The following is a 16,342-nucleotide window of genomic DNA, read 5'->3' as shown; positions in this document are numbered from 1 at the left end:
TCAGGAAGAGCTCAAATGTACTCAGCGGCGCCATCAGTAAACTCCGTCACTTTCTGCACCAGTAAAGGCAGCACTGGAAGTCCTCACAGAAAGCTGGCCGATGTATACATCAAGGAAGAAATCAGTTGTCTTCCTTTTTACCCCCTTCCTTCCATTTTCTCTTACTTTTTCAGAGTGCCTCATTATGTATGCACAGGTTAGCCTCAAATTCAAGATCTCCCTGCCTCAGCTTTCAGAGTACAGAGAATATAGGACTGTGAGCATACTCAACTCAAACAATGATCTTCTACAGTATATAACAAGATTCTGACATGTATATTAAATAAAGCACAAAACAAAATCAATGCAAATCTAATTGGTAGTACCTTTTAAGTTATTTATAGATTGGTATTGACGAATTTTACATATTGAACAGAAAGGATCTCAAAGCAGTTATATCTATTTTAGAGTTTGGAGATCATCAAGATCAGATTAATATGTAATACTGATAAGGTAGCATTTACTGTGTGGCTACTGTGTGTTAAGTAGTGGTCAAAGAAACACACGTAAGGTACATTTATACACATATGTGTACACAATACATACATGAGTAGTATTTTCAATCTTACTTTTCACATAAGAAACCAAGGTCACACAATTCGTAAGTGGTAGAAATGAACCCCAATTTGACCAAAAACTAACACTTTTAAGTAGGACCTCATGCTGTTTCTTAGGAGTTTCTTTCTTTATTCAACTAAGAAATATCTGAATGTTTGTTTATTGTGGCTACATGATGCCTGACCTCATGGAGCTTTAAGTAAGACACATTCAAAATAAAAGTAATGACGATCAGCACAATGAATATTAAAATACAGGTTACCTAGCCTGCCAGTACTCAAAGAAGAAAACACAGTAGGGGAAGGATAATCCAAGCAGTGGAACAATGAAACAAAGCCCTAACAAATGAGCCAATAATGTGTCTAAAGCTCAGGAAAGCAATTATGATCACAGTCATGCCTTCGGAATCATCACCATGTTTTGTAAGTAATAATGCCTTGTAGAGCAATCACATATTTCTGTCACCGTTCACTGCTAGCAACTACAGATGTCTGTCTAGTTAACTGCTGGTGAGCAAGGGGTGGGGGAAAGGTCACCATGAACTTCTTGAGTAACTCAGTCTAGCTTACATAAAATTTATAGTACGACTAGGAATTACAGTCACAAAAACTTATTTATTTGGCCATGAAAAAGATCTCAATGGTAATGATATCTTGCTTTATCCATGCTATAAGCTGCCAGAGAACAGCAAGGCACTAGACCAGCATCTGACATCGATTTCTCCACGTAAAGTACTACAGTTGATGATGGTGCAAACAAAAAAATAAAGTTTAAGACAGGCTTTCATAATTCTCCAAAAAGACAGTCATTAGTTTGAGTCATTCTGCCCTTTGTGTACCTTCATTCAGGTCTTAGCATGTGCTACCTCCTATTATGCTAATCTTACATTTACTCAACTTTTATGTAACATGCTTAGGGGTGGGAAATCGACTTTCATTTTGGGAGTCTCCACAGGATTTAGCACTATGACTAAAAGAGTAAGTGTACCTACCACAAATATCCATCCAACTGAAGTAGTAGTGGTATAATGGACATTAGGCGAGTGCAAATAGTATCATCTATTTAGCTCTTCACAGACTGCCAAAGAAAGCCATCACTAATGTCTATCTAGGTTCAAAAATCTTATTAACCTGCAATGTAGAAATAGATGTTCCTGAAGTTTTGAATTACAAGACTATAAAAATATTCTACTTCTGATGTATGGAAAATGAGGTAGCAATCCCACAGAACATATAATTCAACTAGTTAAAGGCATCTTCGTATTTTCATTTACCCGTTTATTTACTGACTTGCATTAGACTAAAGGTTCTGAACGTTGGCTGAGTTAAACATGCATTAGTCAGTCATGCACTCCAGTATTATTGGCTATGAGAAGGATGCTGTGGAATCAGCAATGCATGTTGAGTAAAGAAAGCTTAGACAGAAACATACACAAAACAATGCATTTCTTGGCTGACAAATATACTGTGAAGAAAAGCTCATAGAAACCTAGCCTGTATTTCTACTAGGCACACAGTTCAGGGCTTGTGGTGACTCTGTGCAGCCTGACTACCATGAATAATAACTGAAAGTATGTAGAAACACAATATCTGACAATAATAGCAGATGAGAAGAACAGAAATACAGGGTTCTGAGGTACACACTACATTATACACAAGATAGTCTACACCAATTTAAAAATGTCTATAGTCTATCAACTAAGATAAAAATTTTCAAATGTCTGTAAAATGTCAGATGATATTTTAGGCTGAGGGCCACATGATATCTTGCATACTAACCTCTGCTGTACAGACTGTATGTAAATGAACAAACATGTTGGGCTTCAATACAACTATGAAAGCAGGTGGTGGGCCAGTGTGAAGGTTAGATTTTAACTGTGGACTTCATCAAATCTAGATTCACCTGGGAAAGGAGTCTCAGCGAGGGATTGTCTAGATTAACTGACCTAAGGGCTGATCTGTGGGAGGTTATCTTGGTTCAACTAATGGAGGCGAGCCCAGACCGCAGTCTGTGGAACCATTCCCTGGGCAGGGCATCCTGGACTGTGGAGGAGTGTAGAAATGAGCTGGGCACTGCATGCAGCTCAATTCACCCTTTCTGCTCCTGACTGCGGGTGTAATGGGACGAGCCGCTTCCAATTCCTGCTGCCTTGGCTTCCCCCACTGATGGACTGCCACCTGGAACTGTGAGCCAATAAGCCCTTCCAACTCGAGTCAGAGCATTTTATCACAACAGGAAATGAAACTAAGACAGCCAGATTTGGTCAAAGGATGTAGAGGGCTGACCTGTGCTGGCATTAGGGCAAGTGCTAAAAGGAACTTTCAAAGAAAAAAGCAGAAACAAACAAACAAAAAACAAGCAAGGGAGGAGAGAAAATGGAAATATAGGAAATAATTAAAAGTCAAAAAACAAAAAGGCCCCAAGAACAGAAGGGATGCATATAAAAAAAATAGCAGATTTTGTCATATCGATGCCTCTTGACTGATGCTGTATGTCCTAGTAAACGTCTAACAGGCTAGGAATGTTAAGTTGTGGATGCATTTAATTCACCTAGCCCACCACAGTTTAGCAACTGAGCACACTCTAGAGAGTCAGTTGCTTACAGCATGATCCTTATGCTGGCTAGCAGCTGCTGCCACCTAGCACTGTGAGGATCTCTATAGTACTGTACTGTATCATTAGCCAGGAAAAGCTCAAAATTCAAAGTATAATTTCTACTGTACATGTACTGCTTTAGTTTTCTCATGAAGTTGAGAAGTCCTATATAAAACCTTTACAAGTAGGGAAAGTTTGTAAATTTAATGAATCTATTTTGAAAATTGTATTAAACATGAGTGTTCTTTGTTTTGTTTTGAATTTTTTGAGACAAGGTTTCTCTGTATAGTCCAGGCTGTCCTGGAACTTGTTCTGTAGAACAGGCTAGCCTTGAACTCACAGAGATCCACCCAAGTGCTGGGATTAAAGGTGTACGCCACCACTGTCTGAATATGAGTGATCTTAACACTTAAGGAGTAGTTGACACAATGAAAACTTGAAACATACAATCAACTATGAAGCCTACTTAAAAAATTATTAATGAAAACACACAGAGGTATACATGTATGTATGTACATATAGATACATATATATGATGTGAAAAGATATCACACTAATAAAAAGTTATAATACCTAAATTTCAGAACAAGAAATAATTATCATAAATAAAGAACAATATATTGAAAATTGGGTAAATATACCTAAGTCTTAACAAATTTAAAATGTTGGTTAGCACAGAGACAGCTGACCCAAGCTTGTGGGAGCTTATCGATTCTAGACCGACAGCTGGGGTACCTGCATGGGACCAACCTAAGACCTCTGCATGTGGGTGACAGTTGTGTTGCATGATCTGTTTGTAGAGTCCCTAGCAGTGGGACCAGGGTCTGGCTGCATGAGCTGGCTTTATGGAACCCACTCCCCATGGTGGGATGCCTTGCTCAGTCTTGATGCAGGGGGTAGAGGAGCTTGGTTCTGCCTCAACTTCATATGCCTGGCTTTGTTGACTCCCCTAGGGATGCCTTATCCTTTCTTAAGAGTAGATGGGGGCAGAAAGGAGGTGGGGGGAGGGAACAAGAGGGGAGGAGGAAGGGGAAACTGTTGTTATGTAAAATAAATAAAAAATTTAAAATAAAAAAATAGTAAGATGTGGATTAGATCAGTGGTTCTCAACCTTCCTAATACTGTGATCCTTTAGTACAAATACAGTTCCTCATGTGGTGACCTCCCCCACCATAAAATTATTTCATTGCTATTTACTGTGCTATTGTTATGAATTATAATGTAAATATTTGATTTGCAGGCTGATAGGTGATCCCTGTGACAGGATCATTTGACCCCCAAAGGGGTCACGAATTACAGGTTGAGAATTGCTGGGTTAGATTGACAGCTCAGATATAGAGTACTTGCTACTTCTCCAGAAACCCTGAGTTTGGTTGCCAGTACCTACGTCAAGCAGCCCTCAACTACCTGTAACTCTAGCTCCAGTAGATTCACGCCCTCATCTGATCTCTGACGGTACCCACACACTTTGGCATACACTCGTACAGATACAAATGCACATAAATAAATCTTAAAAGAATAAAAATCGGAAATGTATGAACACAAGTAATTTTTACATACAATATAACTCGATCGTGTTTTCCCCATCTTCCTACCCACTCAGAGGCTCATATGTTTGCACACTCAGTTCCAATTGGAAGTGCTGGGGAAGGATTTGGAAGTATGGCCTTGTTGGAAAAGGTATGTCCTAGGGGTGAGCTTTGAAGTTTTAAAAGCTTCCTGCCACACCCATTGCACACCTTCCTCCTTCCTTTTTGTGGATCTGGATGCGAGCTCTCAGCTGCTGCTCCAGGCGCCACGCTCCTTGCCACATGGTGATGGCCTCCTATCCCTCTGAAACTGTAAGACCCAAATAAACCCATCCTCGTGTAAGTTACGTTGATCATGGCATTTCATCACAGCAATAGAAGAGTAACTAATACGGAATATTCACAGAGTAGTATATGGAGAATTATACACTATAAAACAAACATCAAGTTAAAGAAATTAAAAAAAAGTGGTCACTCTCTCTTTCGTGTGTGTTTGTGTGTGTGCATGCACGTGCTTGTCCAAGTAGATATGTGCAGAGGTCAGAGGTTGGCATCAAGACTTCTTCCTCAATCACTTCACCGTATTTTAGGAAACACAGTCTTTTTTTTTTTTAAAGATTTATTTATTTATTATGTATAGTGTTTTGCCTGCATATCTGCTTGCAGGCCAGAAGAGGGCACCAAATCTCATTACAGATGGTTGTGAGCCACCATGTGGGTCCTGGGAATTGAACTCAGGACCTTTGGAAGAACAGTCAGTGCTCTTAACCACTGAGCCATCTCTCCAGCCCCCATGGAAACACAGTCTTTATATGAACATGGAACACGCTATTTCAGCTAATTAGACACAGCTAATTCAGTGAACTCCTGGGATCTCTGTCTGTCTCCACCTATTATGCACTGATCTTGCAGGCCACAATACAGAAAATCAATTAAACAAAAGGTTAGTTCACTGAAAGCTAAGTTGGTATATTATGAGTCACACAAATCAAGGGAAAATAAAAAATAAAGATGAACCAGCAACGATCAACACCAGAAATACATGTTCACTTTATAACTAAATGTATCAGTTGTTTTCTATTGCTGTGATCAACAACAGATCCAAAAGCAACTTGGGAAGACAGGGTTTATTCTCTTTAGAGCTTACAGTCAGCCCATCACAAAGGGAGGTTAAGGAAGCAACAAGGAGTAAGGAACTGAAGCTGAGACCATGGAGGAATGCTGCTTACTGGCTTGCTCCTCAAAACTTGCTTAGTTTTCTTATACCAACCCAGAATCCTACCCAGGGGTAGCACTGCCCACAGTGGACTGGGCCCTCCCACATCAATCATTAATTAAGAAAATGTCCCACAGTCTTTGGGACAATTTTATGGAGGCGTTTTCTTAACTGAGGCACCTCTTTCCATGCAAGGCAAGTCTGTGACAAGTTGACAAAAATGAACCAGGCCACCAAACTTCACCAAAGAAATGAATTATCTGAATAGTTCATGTTTACTCAATATAAAAACCGATTTAAAACAGCCCAGAGAAAATCCTTGGCCGAGAATGGGCTCGCTGGTCGAGCCTATTAACACAAATAGTATTAAATTTATTTAGCAAATAGAAGAGGAAACACTTTTCAACTTGGGAAGCTAACACTAGTCTGAGGGACAGGACAGTACTTCAACAGTAAAGCATACATGTATTAGCATCCCAAAAACTAGAGAGATGGCTCAGCTGTTAAGAGCACTGGCAGCTCTTCCAGAGGTCCTGTGTTCAACTCTCAGCACCCACATGGTGGCTCACAACCATGTACAGTGGGATCTGATGCCCTCTTCTCTGATGTCTTCTTCTGGCCTGCAAGTGAACATGCAGACAAAGCACCAGATACACAAAATAAATAGAGAAGGGGGGGGGGAAGAAGAGGAGGAGAAGAGAAAAAAAAAGAGATAAGGCAACCCAAACCCCTGGTTCAATCCCAGCACCCCTTCTCAAAGCCACATTCTTCTGACACTCAAAGATAGGGAAAGAAGCAAAACTATAGGCTACTATCTATTACAAAGGCAGAAAAAAAGTTAAGCAAATATTAATAAATCAAATTAGATAAACTGAAAAAGATAATACATGTTGACTAGATGGGTTTGCTCCAGGAATGCAAGGCTATTTAACATTCAAGAATTCAACTAAGAAAATGTGCCACATTAAGAGATTAATAGAAAAACACATAGCAAACACATTTAGGAGAAAAAGTCTCCACCAACTGGAACAGATGGAGACTTCTAACCAAAGCAGTCTAGGCCCTCCCATATCAATTATTAATCAAGAAAATGCCTTACAGATGTGCCTGTGGGCCAACCTGAAGAAGACAATTTCTCAACTGAGGTCCCCTTTTCCCAGGTAACTCTAGTTTGGGTAAATTGACAAAAAAACTAATCAACACATAGTATGTACAAATATTCCACAAGAATATACAAATTAAAGTCAGAAGGAGGTATGACTATATAGCAGCCGGATTGGATGAATTAGAAAGGTTGCTGATACCAAGTGTGAGCAAGGCTATGGGCTTGTAGGTAAGGAAAAGTGCACAGCTGCCCTCGAAAACCAGCCTGCAAGATATCGCAAACACAGGCCTACTAAATTACCAGGCCATTATACTTCTAAGTACACACAAAATACATTTAGATGTTGTAATTGAGATTGTATGGGGAGTTTGACAACTTTGTTCATAACCACCAAATTGCAAACAATTCTATTGTACATTAATAAAAGAGAAATTAAAGCATATCTAATACAACAGACTAATTCAGCAATGTAAAGAACTACAGAAATACAATGATATGAATTTATTTTTTTAATTAATTTATTTATTTGCAATGATATGAATTTAAAAAACACTTCTATGTGAGAGAAAACAAAACCAAAACACTACATAGGAGATTATCTCATTTATCTTTCTGAACACCCAGGAAAGTTAAGCTACAGTAAAAGAATGCAGAGTAGCTGTTGTCTGGGGCCGGAAGTGGGGGAAGACACTGCAGAAGTGCAAAAAAATATCTAGGGTGACAAAAATGATTTATATCTTGAATGAGAGGAGTTATATAATTGTATGCAACTGTTGAAACTTACCAAACTCATGAACTTAGAAGTGATGGGGTTTATTATAGGTTATAGTACCTCAAATCTGTCTTTAAAAAAAATATTTAGGGGCTAAAAAGATGGCTCTGTGGTTAAGAGCACTTGTTGCTCTTCCAACAGAATCTAGGTTCAGTTCCTAGCTCCCACAGGCAGCTTAAATCCACAGATAATTCCAGTTCTGGGGATCTATGTTCTCTTCTGGCTTCCAAGCACACTGCATGGACATGGTGCACACCCATACAATCAAGCATACACAGAGAATAAACAAACAAATCTTTAAAAAAACAGCATCCTGTAAAATAGTTCGAGAGAAAAATATATATACTGCATCCCACATTTCTGTCTAAAGTTGCCAGAAGGTAATATTAAAATCATTGTCTTTTAATGTGTAACACATGCATATATGCATGCATGTGCATACATGAGAGCAGCCTATATTATTGTATGTACATGCATGGGCATACATGACAGTAGCCTATATTATTGTATGCTGTTATCAATACAACTTCCCACCAAAGAAATCCTTTTCTTTTTTGATAGCTTTGGCACTTCAAATAACCTCACATTTTGCACTTCAAATAATCTCACTATTGTGTAAAATCTCACAAATTTACAAATTACATTTTCTGAGATGAAATTTTAATCTTTTATTCCAAGGTTAATTATTCCTAGTATATTGATAACACTGAAAAGTAAAAATGCAGAACTGAGATGGGATCTAAAGTTTATAACTACTATATTAAATATATTTTTTCAAAAGAAATAATTTGGGAAGCTCTTTCCTGATTTTAAATAGAGTGGTGACCTTGTGGATTTACTTCACCGTTAAGGTAATTCTTCTCAGGTCCTCCAAACTAAGAGACCTTTTCATGGTTTTCTAACCTTGTTTAGTTTTGCTAACAAGAGAACTAAGAGGGGTGAAGCTTTTCTGAAAGAAACAACTACCCTCCACGGTCAGGTTCCAATGTACATCCCCTGGAAAACCCTGAAATACAAGACTACTTCTTCAGTCCTCCTAAAAATTCCTAGAACATAGGAACCTTTCCTTATTAGAGTGTGAGGAAACTAAATTGCACGTGCGTGTACGCACGCGTGCGTGCACACACACACACACACTGACTTTTCTCTCTGGATCTTCCATCTGAGCATCAAGCTTCACTCTTCCAGTTACTCATGCTTGCTGTCACTCTGACTTGCCTTATGTTTAACAGGTACCAAGTTTCATTCGGTGTGAATTTCCTGTGACCCCCAACTTCATTTCTAACTCATCTAAAATCTTAAAATAACTTTAAAGTTTTTTATATTTATTTTATTTGTGTATGTGCATGTGTGTACTTGCAAGTCAGAGGGTAACTTCTGGGAGTGGGTTCCAGGGAGGAAACTCAGGTCATAGGCTCTGCAGCAAAAACCTTTACCTGCTAAGTCATTTTATTAGCATCTTTTGAGCTCTCCAAGACAGATATGATCATCTCACCTGGCTACACAAACACCTGAGCAAAATCTCTATTCTTGGAAGGATCAAGTGTGAATGTTTTTGTGGTTGAGGAAAGACAGTAGGCTTGGAGTTAAGACAGACCTAAATTTGATCTCTGACTTTCAGCAAATTATTTTCTTCTGAAGTTTCAGTTTCCTCCTTTAACATACAAAGATCACCTAGATCACTCTAACTCAATACATCTATGGGTCTATGGTGGCGTGAACAAGAATGGCTCCCATAGACTCATATTTGAATACTTGGTCCCACATTGGTGGAACTGTTCGGAAAGGATTTAGGAGGTCTGGCCATGTTGAAAAAGATGTGCCACTTGGGATGGGCTTTGAGGCCATTCCCAACAAGCCCTCTATGCTTGGTGGTTGTGGATCCTGATGTGAAATCTCAGTCGGATGCGCCATTGCCATGCCTGCTTGCCTGTTCCTATGGCCCCCACCATTACTGTCATAGAATCTAACCCCCTGGAACCATGAGTCACAAATTAAGTGCCTTTATTTTATAAGCTGTTTTGGTTCTGGTGTCTTAGCACATCAAGAGAAAAACAACAAGACAGGGTTTACAGCAAAGGACCACCAATATCACCATAACAGAAATGCACAGCCACATAAACATACCAAATCAAAATAACACTCCTTAGTAGAATTCCCAGATGAACATCATGTACATTAAAGTTTCTGATGTACCACAGACTACTGTGTGGATTAAATGCATATAAACCTCTTGGCACCAAGCAGGCACTTACTAAATGTTTGCGCTTGTATTTCTTTTATTTTTAATCATGTGTCTGTGTGGTGTACGCACGTGTGTGGGGGTGCCCATGGAAGCCAGGGGCATCAGATTCCCCAGAGCTGGAGTTAAAGGTGGTTGTGCTCTACCTGAAGTGGGTGCTGGGAATCAAACTTGGGTCCTTTGGAAGAATAATATACTCTTCCAACTGCTAAGGAATCTACCTCGCTAACACTTAACCATCTTCCTGTCCTCTATTTTTCCTTATCCCAATCCTTCTGTCTGGAATGCCTTTTTCAACTCCTCACTCTTTGTTACTTGATTTCCAAGCTTAATACTATTTTCTGTCTGGCTTCAGCTTTCTGCATTGTTCATCAGCCTACAGACACTTTTTACTTCAGCATCCCATGCTACTTCTCATGTGTCGTACTAGTCAATGTGTCTCCCTCACGATACTACATGCTTTAAGGACAGGGACAATGTCTGGTCCAACTAATTCCTAAAATTTAACTGGTGGTCTATTTTCAGACGGTTCTACATAAGTATGTTTATCAAGAGCAGAAACTAGACGAGCAAGGATGCCCATCAGACCAAACCACCCAAATAGTTTTAGGTGAAAAGACCAGTGCCAGTCGCCTTTCTAGAGTTTCACATGTCAGCTAGTATGGACAACAGATGGAACCATTTACTTCAGTTTGTTACACAGGCATCTGTGCACACAAGGACAGTTAGCTTCAAGGGAATTGGAGTCTATGGTTACTGGCTGTACAGTCTCTTTAAATGGAAGGCATTTCACAAATGAACACTGATTGATGATGGGGAAAAAAATCAAAGCGGCTGTCTAGAGCACAACAGCTAAAAATGCAAGCTCTGAATTCTTAGTATCCCAGGGAAGTAATTTATTAAGGGTTCTGTGCTTCCATTTCCTTTTTGATAACTGTGGTGACACCATACACAGTGAAGCTGTGAAAAACTAACAAGAGTATGTATAAAGACACTAGACTAGAATCTGACAAACCAACAATGGCAGCTATAAATACTATTAACGTAAGTGTCATATTATTTAAAAAATCTAAAGCATTTATTTACAAAGGGACTGTCACCTCTACTAACTTGAAAGATAATCTGGTACCCAAATTATGAGTATTAAATATCATCTTTCCTCTTTTACAAACCTTTATTCTTCTCTTATACATTACAAACTGACTGTAGTTTCCCCTCCCTCCACATCTCTCAGTTCCTCTCCCATCTCCCCATCTCCCTCAGATCAACTCCCCCTGCCCACACACAAACCTTCATATCACTGCTGGACATGGCAACCCAGCAGGAGGAAAAGGTCCCAAGCACAGGGAAGAGAGTCAAAGACAACCCCCGATTCCACTGTTTGGAGTCCCACAAGAACACCAAGCTATACAACTATAAGGAAATACACGTTTCTTTAGAGGTTCAAAATAATCACTCAAGTGTCACCCAACTGACTATTTTAGAACCCGACACTGTAAAAATCCAGGGAACCAGATGGGTGGCTAGAGAGCAGGTCCTCTAAGACAATACAGACACAGCCTTTTAGAATCTAACACGAGACAGGGATCCATGAAGGAAACCCCAGAATCTAAACTCAAGACTCAGTTCTCATTTCTCGTCTCCTGCAGAGAAGACCCAGACCTCACAGCTATAATCAGAGACTGGAAACACCCCAACTCAGGGATTTGACTGATCTAATTCAAACTTATTCAAACAAGTAAAATCACTTTGTCCAAAGTTTTCCTGTAGATAAGTAATAGAGCTAATTCCACAACACTTCTATATAAAATCAGTATGCCTTTGTATAAATGTGGAGTAAATGAGTTCATCCAAGTGTGTAAGTGACCAGAAGTAAGTTAACTAGCTCACTTAACCATTATACAATGTATACATATTTTAATACCCTGTATATATGATAAAGATATATGCACACACATATTTTTATAAATTAAAAAACAAATGGTGAAAATTCTAAAATGCTGAAAAAGGAATAACAGATTTCACCAAAACAGTGTTTATGAATTCTTATGCTCTCAAAAGTTTAAACATTACCTTTAACTTTAAAAAATTACAAAGCATTTGTGAAAAACTTATGTAGTATATAACAAAAGGGAAATATAAGTTAAGCTATTAAAAAGTAGGTCTGGGCAAGGTGGTCTAAATCTGTTGTCTCAGCTAAGGAGGACAGAGGCAGGAGAACCCAAGAGTCCAGAGACCAGCCTGGGCAATAGGAATACCCCACCTTCAACGCTAAAGACTTCACAGTAAGTAAATACCCAAGGAAACAAATCGACAACTCTGCAGGTCTACAGTCACTCTTACTTTAGGCCATATTTACACCAGGAAGTCACTGTTAAAACACAAGCCCATAGGTCATTATCACTAACTATAACATTTTTGAATTGCCAACTACTTGTAAATTAGAAGCTAGTGACAAACCATATAAAACATACAGAGTCAAATAAAAGATGACGAGCTGAAATGCAAAGTTATCAATCTCATTGAGAGACTGTATGTCTCTGTGTGCACACACTTGGTGTATGTGTATGCCTGTGTGTTTACATAGGCCAGGGGTTGGCTTTGCGTGTCTTCTTCATTGCTCCTCGCCTTACAGATTGAGACAGGGTCTCTCATTGAACCTGGAGCTCACTGATTTCACTGTCATGGCTGGTCTGTCTCCACCTCTCTAGTGCTGGGATTACAGGTGCACACTGCTAAGCCTAGCTTTTAAAGTGGGTATGGGAATCTGAAATTAGGTTCTCATGCTTGAGAAAAACATTTTACACGCAGAGACTCTACAAGTTTGTTTGAAGTGCTTGTCCATTAAAAATCAAACAAAATCAACTAATATAACCCATATAAATAATTTATAAGTAGAAAACACTAATCCACTGAGCCAAGCTCCATTAAAAAATGGCACAGGATAGGGCAAGGGGGACTAATATGATAAACAATTATCTTGAATAATCTGTCATATATATTCAAAATTGATTTACCTGTTCAAGAGGAAGAGAAAGTATGCCTTTTTTGTATTAAATGGTAGTCTAGGTAGATTTTGAATTTCTTCTATGAGAAATTATTAGCATCCAAAGAAAAGGCAAGGGTGGGTGAAACACAGGACGCCTGGAAAGCCCAAGGTGCACAAGGACACTGGATTCAGTTCTGTGTCCCAGCTTTCTAGTAAGTACCTCAATGTCTAGTGCCCTCTACCCTCTGACCTTTTCTCTGCAATCGAATGAAATGTCATATAACCCCTTGACTATAAAATGACACTATTCTGGGGTAAGTGCTATTTTTAGATTGGGATGTAGGTTCCCATTAACAGACTTTTCAGATTTTTGACTCACAGTCTATTAGCGCATTGCCCAAAATGTTCATAATCAGAATAAATTACCAATGAGTCCAAATGTGTTCATTGTTTCACGCATAAATTATAGGGATGTGAGAGAGGCAATATTAATTAGAATAAACTATTGATATAAATAGCTTGCACAGTACCTTCTGATAAACAATGGAGCACACGAGGTCTTTGACAGCAGACAGAGACAGTTCCTGGGCTTCGATGGTGACGCTCTCTCGCGTGAGGCCGATCTGAAGTAGAAATGACACAGTGTGCACTGAGCCTCTGGAGTTTGTGAGTGACGGGGCGCTGAAGCTGCCATTGGAGAGGCGAGCCGAGAGTCCTGTCTTGGGACTTGAACACGGAGAAGAAGTTGGAAGCACAGCAGAAACAGTTGCAGGTAACACAGACTTCTGGGCTGATGGAGGGGAACTGTTTGCAGACATCTGCCTTTCTTTAAGCTATAAAAATAGTTGTCGACACCTTTTAAATGGTTTTGGAGAAGTTTTCAAAATAATAGCAGTAAAGATATGACTGTGCTTCTGGATTTAGGTGGAAGCTGCCTGAGTTCCTGGGTTGAGCCGCTCATGCCGCCGCCGCCAGATTCTGTCGCTGCGGGTGGAACACACAGAAGGTCCTACGGCTCTCAGCATCAGTCCTATCAAGAGCGTTGTCTTTAGGACCACGCGCAGATCTGTAGCTCACTTCACATCACCGTTACCATCATGAGAACAGAGCCGATCCGGATTATTCATGAAATATCTTCAGTTATTTTAAATCTGTTCTTGTCTTTTCCTTTCCATTTCAGAAAATAAACTGCAAACAGCCACTTTGCGTCAAGATAAAATCTTCCTGACTGAAAGCTATGTTTCAGATAATCTCTTCCTTCAGTGATTGGCGGGACACCTCAAATGGCCACACCTTAAACCACGCTCTCATATGTACTCATTTCCATCTTGGGGAGCGAACTTCCCTTTGATGAAGTAAAAAGCTTTTAAAAATAGTACAAGCATATTTCTTTTGATGAATGGGTCCACGGAGAAAAGCTGGTGCCTTCTGAAATACTGTCAACCTAGAGGAAATTTTAAAAAGGTTTTAATGCTTTATATTCATTTGCCATCAGTTTAAAATGTAAGAATTACTCTATTTTTTAGTGTTAATCTCTGGTGGTATATTTACAATTCATGAATGCATCCTAATGGGTGCTCATTTGTACTTTTGTTACTACAGTCATTTTTACTACAGGTATAGTTTCAGGGATTTCCACTTAAAATAATACTCCCATTCCTCTCCATTACTAACGCCTGAGCCCTGGGGTGGGGGTTGATATATATATATATTTGTCTTCCTTTTTGGAGATAGGATTTCACTCACTATGTTGTCCAGAGCGGTCTTAAACTCCTGGGCTCTAGAGCTCCTTCTGTTCCCCCTCCCAGAACAGTTGAGACCAAGACACTACTGCATCCAGCTATAATTTATTGTATTTTAAATTTGTGAAGATCAAACACTGGTAGTCCACAACTATACAATTCAATCACGATAAGAAACTGAGAAAAACAGATGGGACAAAACAGGAAAAGTAAGCCAAACAGCACAGACATAAAATGCTCATAATTCTAGCCATAAAAGATTCAAAATAATTTCCCAATACAATAAAGCTTACGACACAGTCTCTCATGTTTTATATATTAAGAGTCTAACAAGAATACATCAGCAGGCACAAGGCCCTAGATTCGAGGCAGTTCTCGCACCTCTCCAAAAGAGTCAATTTCTGTCAAAATATGACCCCTGAGCTGCTTTGCTGACAAATACCTTCCAGAAGTCTAAGGAAATAAAAGGGCAAAATGGGATACACTGGAGACAATAAAGAATAGTGACAGTTGATAAACTATGAAACACAAGAGAAAGTGGACTTATCATGGGATTTCTATCATTAGGAAAAAGAACCCCACACACAGTAAACTATGCATCATGGTTTTAAAGAAAACACAGCTTAGAAAATTTTAAAAAATAAAATAAAATAAAGCAAAGAAAAAGGCATGACCATTTACAGCTGAACGAAATGGCTCACAAGAGGTGAGTCCGTCTAAATTCTTTGTAGCCATAAACAATTCCAATGATGAAAAACCGAAGTATCCAAAATGTGTGTAGTAACTCTATGGAGACCAATATATGGAGCTAAATTAAAGTGAATGACAGAAGAACAAAGCCATATAGACACAGGAATACAAATGAGAAAATTCAGAATTAAATGATTCTAAAAATAACTTAAAGATAACGAGCACTGATATTGACATTTAGGCAAATGCCTGGAATTCAATCTCATATTTTATAGAATTTGATTGTAATGTTTAACCAATGTGTCTCATGATACTTTTTGAAATTACCAGGGAAACAGCAAAGCACAAGGTGATAATGCAATCTGCCCAGTATCACATGGCTATTAACAAGCAGAGTAGGGATTAGAACCCAAGCACTGTCTCCATAATAAGGACAGCTTCTTAAAGATAACAAGGAACTGAGAATCACTGCTCAGAGAGGATGTTGCTACGGGTGAGAGATTACACAGAAAGAGTTGCTCAACTTGTATCCTGCTTATCTTCTCCCACCACTTTTCAAGCATAAAGCAGAGAACTGAAACTTGAACTTTGTGAATAGGAGTGAATTAAATGACTTTATTATTAATTTTTAACACTGCCTTTTCTTTTGAATCCCACTATATAGCCCAGGCTGGCCTCACCATGTAGCCCAGGATGGTCTCAAACTTAGAATCTTTCTATCTCCACCTCTTGAGTGTTGAGATTCTAAAACTTTATGTGAGTGCAAATCTCTGGACCAAGATGCAGCTCATCCCATATAGCAAAAGCAGTGAGCCAGTTTAACCACAAATGTCATGCAGAAAGAGCCCAGGGTGAGAGAAGAGGC

General features: G+C 39.1%; 1 protein-coding gene across 2 annotated transcripts in view; it reads right to left on the bottom strand.

Moving 5' to 3' along the window:
• Positions 1 to 16,342, bottom strand: part of Prkd3 (protein kinase D3) — a 67,999-nt gene that overhangs the window by 46,173 nt on the left and 5,484 nt on the right. For both annotated transcript variants that reach the window (XM_057769510.1, XM_057769520.1), the window contains exon 2: positions 13,576 to 14,489. In XM_057769510.1, coding sequence (XP_057625493.1) covers positions 13,576 to 13,863 — 288 coding nt within the window. In that variant the 5' untranslated portion in view covers positions 13,864 to 14,489. The remainder of the gene's footprint in view (positions 1 to 13,575; positions 14,490 to 16,342) is intronic.

Source organism: Chionomys nivalis, chromosome 1, assembly GCF_950005125.1.
Source record: "Chionomys nivalis chromosome 1, mChiNiv1.1, whole genome shotgun sequence".
In the NCBI taxonomy this organism is placed as follows: Eukaryota; Metazoa; Chordata; class Mammalia; order Rodentia; family Cricetidae; genus Chionomys; species Chionomys nivalis.
This window is presented reverse-complemented; position numbering and strand designations above follow the sequence as displayed.